This window comes from Octopus bimaculoides, chromosome Z, assembly GCF_046866305.1.
Source record: "Octopus bimaculoides isolate indiv1 chromosome Z, ASM4686630v1, whole genome shotgun sequence".
NCBI classification, from domain to species: Eukaryota; Metazoa; Mollusca; class Cephalopoda; order Octopoda; family Octopodidae; genus Octopus; species Octopus bimaculoides.
The window spans coordinates 11,786,312-11,803,811 of NC_142944.1; the positions used below are offsets into that span (position 1 = coordinate 11,786,312).

The 17,500-nt window shown below is 33.8% G+C and overlaps 1 protein-coding gene across 1 annotated transcript in view; it reads right to left on the reverse strand.

Moving 5' to 3' along the window:
• Positions 1-10,166, reverse strand: part of LOC106875213 (uncharacterized) — a 15,871-nt gene extending 5,705 nt beyond the window's left edge. The window contains exons 1-3 of the mRNA XM_014923261.2: positions 10,067-10,166; positions 7,107-7,505; positions 4,179-4,700 (exon numbers count right to left, since the gene is read on the reverse strand). Of these exons, the coding sequence (XP_014778747.2) occupies positions 4,179-4,700; positions 7,107-7,505; positions 10,067-10,157 (1,012 nt within the window). The 5' untranslated portion in view covers positions 10,158-10,166. The remainder of the gene's footprint in view (positions 1-4,178; positions 4,701-7,106; positions 7,506-10,066) is intronic.
• Positions 10,167-17,500: the final 7,334 nt, after the last annotated feature.

Here is a 17,500-nt window from a genome sequence, read left to right on the forward strand (position 1 = left end):
TGTTTTTTTCGTTGTTCGAAAAGAGTTCGTTTTCTGTTTTCGTTTTTATGTTTTCGTTTCTTGATGTCCTGTACCCATATATGCATGTATATATAGATATATATGTAGGTATGTACATATATGTATGTATATATGCATATATTTATATATATATATATATATATATATATATATATATATATATATATATGTATACGATGGGCTTCTTGCAGTTTCCGTCTACCAAATCCACTCACAAGGCTTTGGTGGGCCCGAGGCTATAGTACAAGACACTTGCCCTCGGGTGCCACATAGAGGAACTGAACCCGGAACCATGAGGTTGATAAGCAAGCTACTCACCACACAGCCACTCCCGCGCCTATATATATATATATATATGTGTGTGTGTGTATATGTATATTTATATCTAATTGTATGTATGTATGTATGTATGTATGTACGTATGTATGCATGCATGTACGTATGTATGCATGTATGTATGTATGTATGTATGTATGTATGTATGTATGTATCTATCTATCTATCTATCTATATATCTATCTATATATCTATCTATCTATCTATCTATACACACACATATATCTTATGTTTGCATATATGTATGTATCTTTGTATATTTATATATATGAATAAATGTGCACATACACACACATATGCATATAGGTATGTATATATATATATATATATATATATATATATATATATATATATATATATATATATATATATATATATATATATATATATATATATATATAAATATATATATGGACACACAAATTCACATGCTTATTTTCACATATCATTAAGAATATACGATTCCTCCTGAACTTTCTGCGCGTGTGTGTAAGGAATTAGGAGTAAAACCGGTTATTTCTCAAAGTTTATTATCCAGTAGAGCCATTTACCATGATTCTCTCAGAAGCAGACGCACACGTACATGCAAACTAGTAAGCTCACACACAACGACACACGCTTACACACAATCTCTCTCTCTCTCTTTCTTTCACTCACTCTCTCTTTATCCCTCTCTCCCTCTCTCTCACACGCTCACACACGCATAAACAAACATAAACACGCACGTTAGTACACTTTTCTTAACGTATTAATATTAATATTTTTATATAAAAAAAATGATTCATTGCTGACTTCAATAAGGTCGTCCGAAATTGAAAGTACTCCATTTCCATTGGTCTTTCAATTCCTCAAGATCCGCCTATCCAATCACACATCCACCCACCCATCCCCCGTCTATCCAATCATGCATCCATCCATTCAGCCACCCGACCATTCATTTATCAATACATATATTCAACAAAACTAAAACCTACCTACATATCTATCTATCTATCTATCGATCTATCTATCTATCTATCTATCTATCTATCTATCTATCTATCTATCTATCTATCTATCTATCTATCTATCTATCTATCTATCTATCTATCTATCTATCTATCTTTCTATCTATCTATCTATCTATCTATCTATCTATCTATCTATCTATCTATCTATCTATCTATCTATCTATCTATCTATCTGTCTGTCTGTCTGTCGACTGACGTGTTGTCGCATAGGCTCCGAAGTTAATCGTTTTTATTGACCATTTATAGCCCACATTTTGTTTATATTTTTGTACATAAGGTGTGTGAAGCACCCAACTTTCGTTTGAGTGTGTTTCCAAGGGAGGAATTGGCCCCTGTTGCCTATTTATTTACTTATTTTAACTGTCCACCTGCCATGGTGATAAAATTGATTAGGAACACTGTACGTGATGAATATCCAATACCAAACAATCTTAATCTCCATATTTAAGCTGCATTAAACTTTGGCAAGTTTACCTTTACCTATTCCGAGTTACCTGAAAGATGATGTTCCCTTTCCTCTCCTCTATCTGTTAATACCTTTGTTCACCTACCAATGCGTTATTCCACTTTAAGGATGCTTATTTACTCCTCTATTATGATATTTTGACTGTTGTCCATTGTTTCAAATACGTTTTAGCATTGTTGTTCTAGCCTTTTTTAAACAATCACATAGGATTCGTCCCAACGAATCAGCCTTTAAATAAGAGTTTTGCTTCCACTAACGAAAGCTATACGTATCTTTCAGAAAGCTCCATACCAATTTCACTTTATGCGGCATTTGCTGTTACTTTATGCGCAGGCTATGTGGGAAGGCAAAATAAAGGGGCTTTTGTTGATAAACACTTGGTACACTAAAACCTATTTTCCTTCTCCAAATAATACAGGCATGCCACCTAAAAAGAGAGCAGCACGTATTGGCAGAAAGTCTTCTACAGTGACAAGGTAGCAGTGCTGGCAGGCTAAGGAAACTGAGGACCAGAAGTCTTGTAGACTGTTGAAAAAAGCTGCCGTCGTTAGAGCTGGAACTACACCCGAGCGGCGTGAAACTTATCGAGTGTGTGCTGCTGACCCAAGGGTCGCAGAAACCCCACAAAAGTGTGCTATCAGTCGGGTACGTAACGCTGCATCTACTTCTGCCGCGAGGTTGGCAGATGATAACCATTGGATGATGAGACTTCACTCTAATGTTTACCGGAAGGCTCTTGCCCATGGCTATAGGAAGCTATCGAATAGCCGATAGGTATCGAAGGTGTTCAACTATGATCCTGCCGAGGATTACACAACTCATCGAGAGACTGTTATGGTTATGATATATATATATATATATATATATATATATATATATTTCTTTCGTTGTAATCCTTTGAAACATATGTAGGAATAAAGTATGCAATTATAACATGCGTTTTCTCCATTCCTTAAATTTATATATATATATATATATATATATATATATATATATATATATATATATATATATATATATATGCTGTTGTGTTTCTGGATGATAATTTGTATTAATTTTTTTCCAAATAAACACACGCACTATATATATTCGTTCTTCACTCGTTCATTACTGTTCTTATTCTAACTCATTTCATCTTTCATCACACATCTGTGACCTCTTCGGCGACACTTTCCGTCTTCATGGGTGTTCTTGAAATAAGTGGAGCAAGAGCACACACGGAGACGGAAAGTGTCAGTGAAGTGGTCACAGATGTGTGACAAAAGATTTCCGGACAATGGACATGAGTTAGAATAAGAACAGTAATAAACGAGTGAAGAACGAATTCATAGTGTGTGCAGGAGTGGCTGCGTGGTAAGTAGCTTGCTTACTAACCACATGGTTCCGGGTTCAGTTCCACAACGTAATTGACTAGAGTGTGTCAGTTGTAGAAAACGACTGTCACTATATAAATCTAATGACTGCGTAACACATGAAAGTACGAGTTTATTTCAATATTGTAAAAATCTAAAATTTTAAAGATTGCGTATAATAAAACGTGAAAATCAGATGAAATTTTATTGATTGATACATTCTTATAAAAATAGTCATACAAACTCGTATATGACTATCTGTATGTTTGTGTGTGTGTGTGTGTGTGTGTGTGTGTGTGTGTGTCTTTGTTTCTGTGTTGATCTCCCACCACCGCTTGACGACCGGAATTAATGCATTTATGTCCTCGTAATTTAGAGGTTCGGCAAAAGAGACCGATAGAATAAGTATCAGGTTTAAAAACATAAATACTTGGGTCGATTCATTTGACTAAGAAGTTTTTCAAGACTGCAGTCCAATGACTATATCAACTAAACGATAATATATAAAATCAAAAGGAGCAGTGCTGAGAGTGACTGCGAGATTTCGTTCCGATTAAGATCTAATCACTTTCAACGCTATTCTTGACAAAGAGTATATACATATGTATATGTATATATATGTATATGTATATATATATGTGTGTGTATATATATATATATATATATATATATATATATATATATATATATATATATATACACACATACATATATATATTATACATATATATATATATATATTTATGTATATATATATTTATGTGTGTATATATATATATTTATGTGTGCGTGTATATATATATATATATATATATATATATATATACACAAATAGATAGACAGATAGATAGATAGATAGACAAACAGATAGATAGATAGATAGATGGGAATGTATGTGTATGCATGTGCGTATATACGTGACAGTGCAGAACTAGTCATATTTTTTTTTATTTAAGACGAATGCGTGTGGATTAACGAAATATTAATACTCACTGAGATCAACAATAATCGAAATTTGTCGGTATGCATTCAGGAAGAGCTTTCTCAACTGTCTGAGAAGAATGGTTTCAAAATGATAATAGCCTCCCTCATCCAAGACTAGAGGTGGAGGCATATATATAGCATCTTTCACTTGTCGTCCATTCTCCTTCTTAATATCAGTGAGGTAAACAGTGAAATCAGATTGATACAAGACGTAGAATTCATCGGTGTCGGCAGTTTCGAGGGATTTTTTGATTTCAACAAAGTCTCGTAATGGGACAATAATTACTGCAGCCTCTGTTGATTGTGTTATTCTTCTTCTCTTTTTGGTTCTGAATTGCGGTTTATAAGATGATTGCGTTGGGTTTGGAAACAACAATTTATTCATTGTCTCAATATATATATGCAAGATATAGAGATCGGTTGAGCAGATAAAGATTTTCTCAAAGGAATGATTGTTAGGAAATTCATAGGAAAACTCGATTAAACCTTGCAGTACGGCTTCAGCACACATTCCAGGTAAGTATCCATTTTCTATATATATATATACGTATATAAAAAAGTTCATAAATATGCATCGTAATCAGTATTGTAGACTTAAAGGGAGGAGTAAATAGATATTCGTGACGGCTAAGTTTTCGTTAGTGACGTTAAAAGCTGAAGTGAAGTGAAACATCTATAAGCAGGAAGTGAAACACGGGATTTTCCATTGCTACAAATGTAAGCATCATCTTTTGGCATAGGAGCAACTTGTGGATAGCAAATATCTTCAAAGACACGAAACATAAAAAAAAAACAACGAAAAACAAGAACAAAGAAAAACTTAAGAAACGGACCTCTAGAAATCCAAACTGAGAAAGCTTGAACGAAGCACAAGACATCTTTCGGAACTAAGGAATAATTAATAAGGTCAAAAACAAAGATTGCAGAATTGTTAGACGCAAGCTCAAAATCGACTTGCAAAAGGAACGAAAGAAACAACATTTTTCCTAAACTAATCAGGTTCTTTAAGATCTATATAGACCTTTTCTAAACTAAGAGCAAGACAACAATAAACGCAATCACAAAGATGATACAGAAAAATTAAAATAACAATCTAGTAACAGTTTTCATTAAAACAACTGATCAGTGCAGGAAAGTTCACAGTGAAGACGATATTAACTCATAAAATCCTGCATTTCATGAAGAAAAGGGAAAAAGATCATAAATTCAGCTATAGACGAGTTAGAATGTAAAACTATGTCAAGTAGAAAACACCAAATGGTAACCATCAACGGTGTTTAGTCTGGTGAAAAATATATATGAAAACAAAACTGAAATGAAAACGTTAAAAGAAGATGGTACCATCACCTTTTAATGGAGAAATAGGTACGGACAAACAACAATAGAATTCTACTGAAAGCTATATATATTTTTAGTGGCAGAAGTAACGAGCTTATAGCAGACATCACTGAAACTACAAATTAAATTATTTGAAGTGGAGCATGCAATTAAACAAATAAAAGATATTAAAATGGTCAAAGAAATAACATATCCACTGTCTTAAAAGAAGCAGAAGAGTTTATATTAAAATAATTTGTGAAGCTCTTGATCGCTTGCGTCAAGCAAATCAAGTCAATAGCAAATAAAGTTAGTATAACGAAATATTAATTTTATGACAGTAAAAGAAGGATAGAAAGGATCTAATATACTACCGAGTCTCAAATGCAAGATATTCACAAAGATGATAACAAAGTGAATTGCTAACCACTGAAAATCAACATCATGAGCAAGCTGGATTCCGTGGCAATTTTTGTTTTTTATCAGTCACCTCGCAAACATAAAAATCGACAAGATATATTCTATTCTGTATTTAATTTTTGGAAGGCCAAAAGGCGCTCGACTTTATTCGACGGTCATAAGAAATGAGTTGTAGAACCAGCATACAGGGTGGCTCAAAAGTAGGTTTACAGTTATCAAGTAGGCACTTTAAAGGGCGGTGAATGAATTCTTGGACCGCGAGTGCGGCCAAGATAGGAGCTACTCGAATTGTGTGAGTAGTTCCACATGGCCTCCGCAGGTGACTGCGGAGGTTCTAAATGACAACATATTGGCAAAAGTCATAGAAAAATATAACCATAAAGATTTCTTCTACCTCGCCGCAAATTCAAGCCTAACAATAGACACTTGTTTGGCAGGGGCAGCATATCTGCTTGCGGAGGGGTGGAATGAGGAAAATTGTGATATTTTTAATTGTTAATATATTGAAATTGTTAATATATTGAAATTGTGGAAAAATTGTAATTTTAAAAGGAAAAAAAGAACAATGTTTTCGAGGGGTTATCAGTCGGCGGGCGCTGGTGCCTCTCTCATTATTTGTTTCATCCTTATCACCCTCATCTCATTAATGTCCATGTCCAGCTCGTAGCTACTTCATGTTTGTCTGTCTTTGTCTGTCCCCTCTATGTAACGCCGTTAATGGCGAAATTTATTGAAATAAAGTAGGCACTTTAAATTTCTTTTAAAACATTTTATTACATTTAAATTTCTATCTTACAATTAACAATTAGCATCCTTTTTTATAATTAAGATCTGAACTGTTAATATATGAATGCGAAAGAGATAGTTGAATAACTGTAAACCTACTTTCGGGCCACCCTATATATATCAATCTCTTAAAATACATCTTCCTCCATGCTGCATCTTTCATCAGACTACACAAGGATTCGAAACAATTACCTCTCGAAAAAGAAATAAGCCGTGCCGATTCCATTCTATTTTATTCTATCAAGAAGCTTTTTCGTAACTTCACTGAGAGAAAGAAGAAATAAAAAATAAGTGTCTTACTTGTTTTATTGTCCACAGTTCTTATGTGGTCGACGCATTTAGATCTAGATAGGCTGATCGGTTGCGCACCAGCTACTTGCCCAGAGGGTATTAACGACGCTTTAAGAAACTTACCTAAACCTATAACTGGTGAAATAATCGCACGTAATTCAAGTTCCTCAGCCATTTTAAAAGCAGATTCGTTAAGATCTACAAGTTGTTGCAATGCAAAAAGGTTGTCCTCATTCTCGAGATTTCGATAACTTGCAATGATTAGGTGGAATATATTTTCGTACGATAAGAAACCCGCAGTAGTGGATATAAGACCACCATAACCAATTGAATCACTATCTACTTTCTCAAGTTCTGCTTTTATGGTTCCTCCTCCCATATGAATCATATCATACGCAATTCCTTCTGGATTCAAGATATCAAGGCTTGCTGGTAGTAGAAGAACGTCACCCACCATTGATATCGGATCACCAAATATGAGAAAAATGTTGACGCCTTTAAAAGCATACTTTTCAATGAGTGCTGCAAAACAAACCAGAAAAATTAATAAAAAGAGTAAATTATAAGTTTCTAATAAAAGGCAGCTGATTTGTGTGTACATCAAATGTTGTTTTATACTATAAAAGGCTTTTGGTCTCTAATGATTCATCTAGTTGTAAATACAGTGTATCCCAAAAATAACTGATGGATATCAATTTTAAATAACTTCCTTAATTTTACAAATAAACGCATGAAATTTTGTTACAATATAAAGGATATAATGGAAATTAATATGCACAAGACAAATTTAGCAACACCACTACATTACATATGAAAAATGACATCGCTTAAATGACAGCGATTTTCGGCTTCGCATACCCTGATTTCGCTGTTAATGTTCTCCTTCGGTTGCACTAGTGTCTCCGGTTTGTTGACATAAACCCTTTATTTCAGGTATCTCCACAAGCAAAGATCCGGGCTAGTCAAATCCGGGGAACGTGAAGGCCAGTTGACATTGCCGTAGTGGGAGACTATTCTCTCTCCAAAGCATTGCCGTAGCAACTGCATAGTTCGCATGCGGTGTAAGCAGTTGCCTCATCTTGATGGAATCATGTGTGAGGTCTACTTTGAATGGCCGGGCGCAAAAAGTCTCAATCATGAATACCTGAAAGAGAGAGTTTACGTCAACAAACCGGAGACCCGAGTGCAACTGAAAGAGAACATCAATAGGAAAATCAGAAAAGTGGGGTCTAAAACTCCTGAGGGTAATATGGTAGAAGTCTTGGAAAGAACATGGGCGTGCGAAGCCGAAAATGGCTGCCATTTAAGTGATGTCATTTTTCATATGTGATGTAGTGGTGTTGCAAAATTTGACTTGTGCATATCAATTTCCGTTATGTCTTTTATATTGTAACAAATTTTCATGCATTTATTTCTAAAGTTAAGGAAGTTATTAAAAATTAAAACCCATCAGGGACTTTGGGGCCCCACCTGTATAATACACGAATTTCTACAAAGAGACGCTGTCCAATGGTGTTGTAGTAGAGATAAGTTTAAATCTTTTTATGCGTATGGAAAGGCAAAGAGAACAGTCACTACATAATACATTCTACGCGGGATCCTTATATAAAGTGCTAAATTGTATATCACTGATTCACTAGATACTGGGGTACTGTTAAGCGACAATGAGGGAAAAACGCGGTCTGTGTGAGAGATGTGGAATATATATATATATATATATATATATATATATATATATATATATATATATATATATATATATATATATATGTGTGTGTGTGTGTGTGTGTGTGTGTGTGTGTGTGTGTGTATACATAGAGAGACAGAGAGAGAAGAAGAAGAAGAAGAAGAAGAAGAAGAAGAAGAAGAAGAAGAAGAAGAAGAAGAAGAAGAAGAAATGGTGGGTGTCCAAGAATATGGAAATGTGTGAATCATTACCTTTACAAAATAATAATAATAATAATAATAATTATAATAATAATAATAAAATAAAAGAAGTCATGCCACTCAACGTAACATGTATTCGGTATTTTCTTTTGCTTGATTGGATTTCACACGAGCGTGATACTCAAGCACTTATATACATATGTATGTGTGTGAATGCGCGAGCAGTTACACATGATAACGACACTTAATATGGGCGTACGTGTGTATGTGCGTAAATTTATACATTTAAATACAATGTATATAAGCGTATGGACAGTTTTGTATGCACGTGTGCATACTTATACATTAGAATTCAATGGGAAACAACACAAGCTATATCATGGAGGTGTTAAATAAAACACGTAATCTTCCTATTTATCTATCTGTCTATCTACTGAGATGTAGAGGCGCAATGGCCCAGTGGTTACGGCAGCGGACTCGCGGTCATAGGATCGCGATTTCGATTCCCAGACCGGGCGTTGTGAGTGTTTATTGAGCGAAAACACCTAAAGCTCCAAGAGGTTCCGGCAGGGGATGGTGGCGAACCCTGCTGTACTCTTCCACCACAACTTTCTCTCACTCTTTCTTCCTGTTTCTGTTGTACCTGTACTTCAAAGGGTCAGCCTTGTCACACTCTGTGTCACGTTGATTCTCCCCGAGAACTACGTTAAGTGTACACGTGTCTGTGGATTTCTCAGCCACTTGCACGTTAATTTCACGAGCAGGCTGTTCCGTTGATCGGATCGACTGGAACCCTCGACATCGTAAGCGACGGAGTGCCAACAACAACAACAACAATCTACTGAGATAGGAATAGATAGATAGATACACAGATAGATAGATAGATAGATAGATAGATAGATAGATAGATGGACAGATATCCTCCTTCGGTTGCACCAGGGTCTTCGGTTCGTTGACGTAAATCCTCTCTATCAGGCATCCTCAAAAAAAAAAAAAAAAAAAATCCGGTCTCGTCAAGTCCGGGGAACCTGAAAGCCAGTTGATGTTGCCGTAGCGGAATATTAATCTCTCTCCAAAGCACTGCCGTAGCAACTACATGGTTTCTCTTGTGGTAACAATGCAATAAACAGATAGGTAGTAAATACAGAGATAAATAAATAGCTAGGTAGATAGGCCACCTATATTTATGAACGTACACATTGTGAAATCTTCAGCTGATTCCGCTACCAGCCAATGCAAAAGTATCAGAAAATCTGAAGAAACTTCACAGTTTACAGATGACGTCATTATCGACAATCGCTCTGATTCGCTGATTTAGAAACTGCATGGTTTGATAGGGAAAAAGGAAGAAAGAAGTTAGAAAATATAACCAATGCAATACCTTATTATTTCTATTATTCATTAATGTTATTGGGTTGGCAAAAAAGTAATTTCGTTTTTCGCAAATAGAGTTACGATTTTTTGGAACGACTTTTGTCAATGTTACAACTTTTTCCTTTTGACATTTGATAACTGTTACTTTTAACTTACTTTAGAAGCAAATTGCGCGTAATTTTGTTTACAACTGTTAGTTCAGTGTCAATTTTAACACGAACTGCAAAAACGAACGTTTTGCCATGTTTTCTTTTAAATTTTTGTAAAGGCGAGAAAGCTGCTGAGGATCACAAAGAGATATGTGAAGTTTATGGTGTTTGACTGCTTAACAGAGTGCACACGTCAGAAATGATTAAAAAATTCCGTTCTGGAGATATTTCATTCGAATACGACCAACGTACTGAAGTTGATGATGACCGAATCAATGTCATAACTGAATCATATAACTATGCAAGAGATTGCAGAGAGGTTAAATCTATCACAAACAACTGAAAATCACTTAAAATGTCTTGAACTCGTTAAGAAGCTCGATATTTGGGTTCCACATAAATTGAAAGAGATTCACTTAACACAACGAATCAATATTTGTGATATGCATCTCAAATGCAATGAAATCAACCTATTTTTGAAACGAATCATCACTGGTGACGAAAAATGGATTGTCTACAAGAACATAAATCGTAAACGATCATGGTCCAAGCCTATTGAACCAGCGAAAACCACATCGAAAGCTGAATTGCATCAAAAAAGGTCATGCTGTCAGTTTGGTGGGATTACAAAGGTGTTGTGTATTTTGAGCTGCTTCAAAGGAACCAAACGATCCATTCAGATGTTCACTGTCAATAGTTAATGAAACTGGATGAAGCAATCAAAGATAAACGACCAAAGTTTGCAGATCGTAAAGGAATTCCGTTTCACCATCACAACGCTTGACCACACACATCTTTGCTAACTCGTGAAAATTTATTGGAGCTTGGTTGGGAAGTGGTGCTACGACCACCATATAGCCCTGACCTTGCACCGTCAGATAACTATTTATTTCGAAGTTTGCAAAACTCTTTGAATGGTAAATAATGGTGATGACCTGAAATCGCATTTGCTTCAGTTTTTGGCAGATAAGGATCAGAAGTTCTATAAGCGCGGAATCATGAAGTTGCTAGAAATATGACAAAAGGTCATCAAACAAAATGGAAAATATATAACTGATTAAAGTTCATTCTTTGTATGAAAAAAAAAATGACATCTATTTCACACTAAAAAAACGAAATTAATTTGGTGTAATCTCGTAAGCATTGACGTAATAGCGCTTACGAAGTATGGTTAAAAAAACTGTAGACATGTATTGTACAGCAAGTAGCACTCACTTTATATTCAGCCTGAACTTCTATCCAGAGAGTGAAACCCTCAAATATCTATCTGGTAGAGACAACCACATAAAACTTAAGCAATTTATGCCAATAAGGCAATTCACATGCATTAACTTTATTCCAGAAAGAAACACTAACAAAAACACAAAAATATAATTCCTAGAAAAATGAAACGTCTAATGAGACATAGAACAAAGATGTGAAATCGTTTAAACGAAAATCTCAAAGGATACAAGTTAAGGTAATCAAAGCAGTTCGACACCAACAAACTGCTTCAAGAAGAAGGTCATTTTCAGTAGGTCATTTTCTTCTAGGAACATTATCAACTTCTTTCTGATGATTCGCTCCATGACTTTACTGATATGTGAAGTCAGAGAGATTGGCCTGTAGATTTTGGCCTCTGCTCTGCTTCTACCCTTGCGGATAGGGAATATAACGCCTTCTTTTAGCTTTTTAGGAAGTTTACCATTTGCAAGGAAACTTTGGAAAAGTATCTGAAGTGGCTTCGCTAAAACCTGCTTACATGACTTCAGGAGAATAGCTGGAGAAGCCATCGGGATCTGTTGCGGAGCTTGAGATCATTTCATCTAAGGCCGCTATTACATCTGTCTCCTCAATGTTGATGTAAGCGATGGTTGGCGCCTCCATTTTTAGAGCTGCAATATTAAAAAATATAGACGGTGTTTTATTTATCTGCAGGTATCCAAGGGGAGGAGTGAAAACAATTTAAAATTATTTACTGAGAACCTTACCTATCCTCTCTGGTTCCTCGGTTAGCAAACCATTCCCTTAGAATAATGGTCCTATTTCATACTGTACTGTAGATGATTCCTTTGCAAATTTATACAAAGCTTTAGGGTTTGTTTTTATGCTTTCCACAACTCTGTTCTCTCTCTCTCTCTCTCTCTCTCTCTCTCTCTCTCTCTCTCTCTCTCTCTTTCTCTCTCTCTCTCTCTCTCTCTCTCATTTTTATGAGAGAGTTTGATCTTGCTTTTGATTTCTAGGATTGTCTGTATTAGAATAGACTGCTCCCTATCCTTCAGTTGTCTATTCAACCGGTTTCAGACCGTTAAACTGTGTCTCATAAGGATTTTTCTGAGAACCTTGTTTGTCGGTATGCCGGCCTATCTTTCCTGGGTATATTTAGCGCATATGGTTTGGACTGTTGACATAAACTGATTGAGTTTCAAGTCAATGCCTTACATTCGTAGAATGTTGGACCGGTCTCGTTGGTGAATGTCTTTGAGGAGTGATTACCATTTTGTGATTACCATATATATATATATATATATATATATATATATATATATATATATATATATATATATATATATATATATATATAAAATTTATTAATAAGGGTAGAAATTGATATTAATCAATTAAAACCAGTGGTCTAGCATATTAAAAAAATCCGAAGATTAAAATTATATTACATACAAAAATAAGAGGAATGACCAGCAAAAGTGGACTCCTATATACTAGAAATAGATGCCGAATCATCTAACCACGAAAAATATTTTCTCAGTAAAAATTTTGCGACACAACAACGCTGGCGGTCCTGCAGATATTTACTTATGTAAATTTTAACAGGTGAAACCATGCTACGTAAGTTAATCGTTTTTTAATTTATTATTTTTTCATTTGTCTTGCCCTCTTACAGTCTGCTGTGTCGCTAAATTCTTACTGAGAAAATATTTTTCGTGGTTAGATGATTCGGCATCTATTTCTAGCATATAGGAGTCCACCTTTGCTGGTCATTCCTCCTATTTTTGTACATATATATATATATATATATATATATATATATATATATATATAAGACAAAATAGAATGAAAAAATACTAATTCTAGGTCCCCTGGGTTTGGTGTATGTATGTATGTATGTCTTTGGTTATTTTTATATGCTTTCATTTAGAAGAGGCTAGACTTGCATTTAAACTTTGTTAGAAAATCAATCTCCTTGGTTGTCAGTTCATTTCCATGGGTTTGAATTAGTGAGGACAGGGTTTTCATAATCTTTTGTGGGTTGTAGTTTGTGATATTTTCGTAATGTTGATTGTCATCAAGCATGGAGATTACTAAATTTCTATAGTATAATGTGTCCATTATTACAACTGCACTTCTTTTATCTGCTTCCTTAATTGTTATATCATCATTATTTTGAAGTTCTTTTAGTTCCTTCCATTGTGTAGTACTAAAGTTTTAAGCTAACTGTCTGTTTATGCATGGTGTGGTAGGGAAAGTTCTCAATTTGGTTGCACAATTCATCAAGATTTTCATTTCTTCCTTTGAGGGAGATGTGTTCACTTTTGCATTTGGCTAGTCATCTCCGGTAACTCAATTAACTTAAACTTAAGCACTACACAATGGAAGTAACTAACAGAACTTCAAAATAATGAAGATATAATGATTAAGGAAGCCTCCATGCTGAATGAAAGTCAACATTACGAAAACATCACAAACTACATTACTTACATTATTTACATTTGACGGATAATTGCCCTCATCTTGTTTGTTCTTAACACAAAGTTTCGGCTGATATACATACATATACATATATACATATGTATATACATATATGAGTATATATATATATATATATATATATATATATATATATATATATATATATATATATATATATATATATATATATATATATATATATATATATATATATATATATATCATCATAAATATACAGGGATTAGCAATTGAGTTGCTTCTCCAACATACTGAAAATTTAGAAATAGCAGTCAAAGAACTACTGATTCTAAACTACAAATTTTTCTCTAAAGCGGATCCATCCGCTTTAGAGAAAAATTTGTAGTTTAGAATCAGTAGTTCTTTGACTGGTATTTCTAAATTTTCAGTATGTTGGAGAAGCAACTCAATTGCTAATCCCTGTATATTTATGATGATAAATAGTTTTACCGATAAAGGTTTTTTTCATACAGAACTACTTGGCAAAATTGTTAATTATTAATTCTATTATTAATTGACGATTCTCTGCCCTTATTCTTGTATATATATACATATATATACATATATATATATATACATGTATATACATATTCATAAAATATATAGGGTAGCGAGTTTGTTTTAGAAATTTCACTACCAGTGTCCTAGCATGTATAAAAATTCGATAGACAACGTATTCTCCATATAACATTGGCGTGCATTTAAACACGAGAGGCGGTCCTTAACAGGCAGCCCTACACGCTAGAAGAAGCAGTCAAAACGACCAAGACCACATTTAAGACCAATTTCGAGGGGAATGAAAAATAAAAACTTTTACCTTGTTTTTTTTTTACAGCCATATCTCGGTTTCAAACTCTAATAAGGAAATAAAATAATTAACTGGCGGAGTTCTCATCAGTGGCTACGGCAACACTAACATAATTTAGAGACGAAATAACACGCATCACATCATTATATATATTATAATTTTTCAAATTCACCGCGCATACGTATATGCATACGTATATATATATATATATATATATATATATATATATATATATGTATATATATATATATATATATATATATATATATATATATATATAATATATATATATATATATATACACACATATATATACATATGTACACACACACACACACACACACACACACACACACACACACACACACATATATATATATATATATATATATATATATATATATACATATGTGTACAAACGTTGAATTAAATTTATACATATATACACACACATATATATATATATATATATATGTGCAGGAGTGGCTGTGTGATAAGTAGCTTGCTTACCAACCACATGGTTCTAGGTTCAGTCCCATTGCGTGGCACTTTGGGCAAGTGTCTTCTACTATAGCCTTGGGCCGACCAAAGCCTTGTGAGTGGATTTGGTAGATGGAAACTGAAAGAAGCGACTGGGTGCTTTTAGTGTGTTTCAATGTGTGGGTGTGAAGCTTTTGACATAGTTACACACACACATGGATATGAAATAAAAGCAAATCACTAGCGGCTCAAGTTTCGACCTGGAGAATTTGTCCTGTGACACCATTTTTGGCTTCCCTGGCATTGCTAGCAGTTCATATTGTGGTCCCGATTTTGTGAATGCTGGTGATTTTAATGTGTTTCAATGACTGAGTGAAGGTTTTGACATGGTTACGCACATACATAGATACGAAATACATGGTGATCAGTAGCAGCTCAAATTTTGATCTAGGGAATTTGTCCTGTAATACCGCTTTTGACTTTCCTAGTATTATTATTAGTTCGTGATTGTTGTATTGTTTTTGTGTGGAGGCGCAATGTCCCAGTGGTTAGGGCAGTGGAATCGCAGTCGTAGGATCGCGGTTTCGATTCCCAGACCGGGTGTTTTGAGTGTTTATTGAGTGAAATAAAGCTCCACGAGGCTCCCGCAGGGGGGTGGGGGTGGCGAACCCTGCTGTACTCTTTCACTGTAACTTTCTTTCACTCTTCTTCCTGTTTCTGTTGTACCCGTATTTCAAAGGACCAGCCTTGTCACACTCTGTGTCACGCTGAATCTCCCCGAGAACTACCTTAAGTGTACACGTGTTTGTAGAGTGCTCAGCCACTTGCACGTTAATTTCACGAGCAGGCTGTTCCATTATTCTGATTAACTGGAACACTCGTCGTCGCAACCGACGGAGTGTCACGACGACGACAATTGTTTTTGTGCACCTTGTTAAATGCAAAATGTTTTTTTCTTAGAATAAATAGCATGCTGTTTATCAAATCTTTATTTATTTACTTTTTCCTGGCGTCGTTTTTTCGCATATTGCACCACTCACAAAAGGTTACGGCTGTCCTTTTGCCACCTCTATCTGTTTTTTATTTATTTATATATTTGGGTTATTTTCTTGGTTGAGGCGGTTCCTTTTACATTCTTATCGGTAAATTTTTTGCTCCTTTAATTTGCATTACTTTTCCAATAGTAATACAAATAAAACAAATAAAACAAATAAAGCATCTTTTTAATTTTTCTTCTCCATTTTTTTTTACTGACTGTTTAAATTTTATGAAACTTTATACACATATATATCGATTCCTATCGATATATTTGGTTAAGCCCAGTTGGCATCAGAATTATTTTTCACAATGCCTTACGTGGATATTACATTATATATATATATATATATATATATATATATATATATATATATATATATATATATATAAATAAATTCATATATACATATATTAATATATATATATATATATATACATGGATATATGTGCATATAAATATACAAATGTAATATATATACACACAAGTACATATAGGTATATACAAGTATATATATATATATATACAAATATATATATATATGTAGGGATATAAATATACATGTTTATAAATATACATGTTTATAAATATATACATGTAAATATATATGAATATATACAAATATATATGCATATATATATACACACACGTATATACATAAATATATACGCACATACATATATACTTATAGGTATATATATGTATTTATATACACGTACTTGTATATATATGTATATATACATACATATATTGAGTATATATATATATGTATTTGTATATGTATATATAAATGTATATATATACATGTAAATATATATATATATACATACATATATATGCATATATATATATACATGTATATATATATATATATATATATATATATATATATATATATATATATATATATATATATATATATATACATAATATATGCATTGTTGAAGTCTTGTAGTATACTTATTCCAAGAAACATACTTAAACTTTATGTCTTCCATGAAAAGCAGGTGTATTTGCACTTTCAAAAGGTCTCTGTCCCCTGTTGTAAACCCCGTTAGGGGGCTTTAATAATATTGTA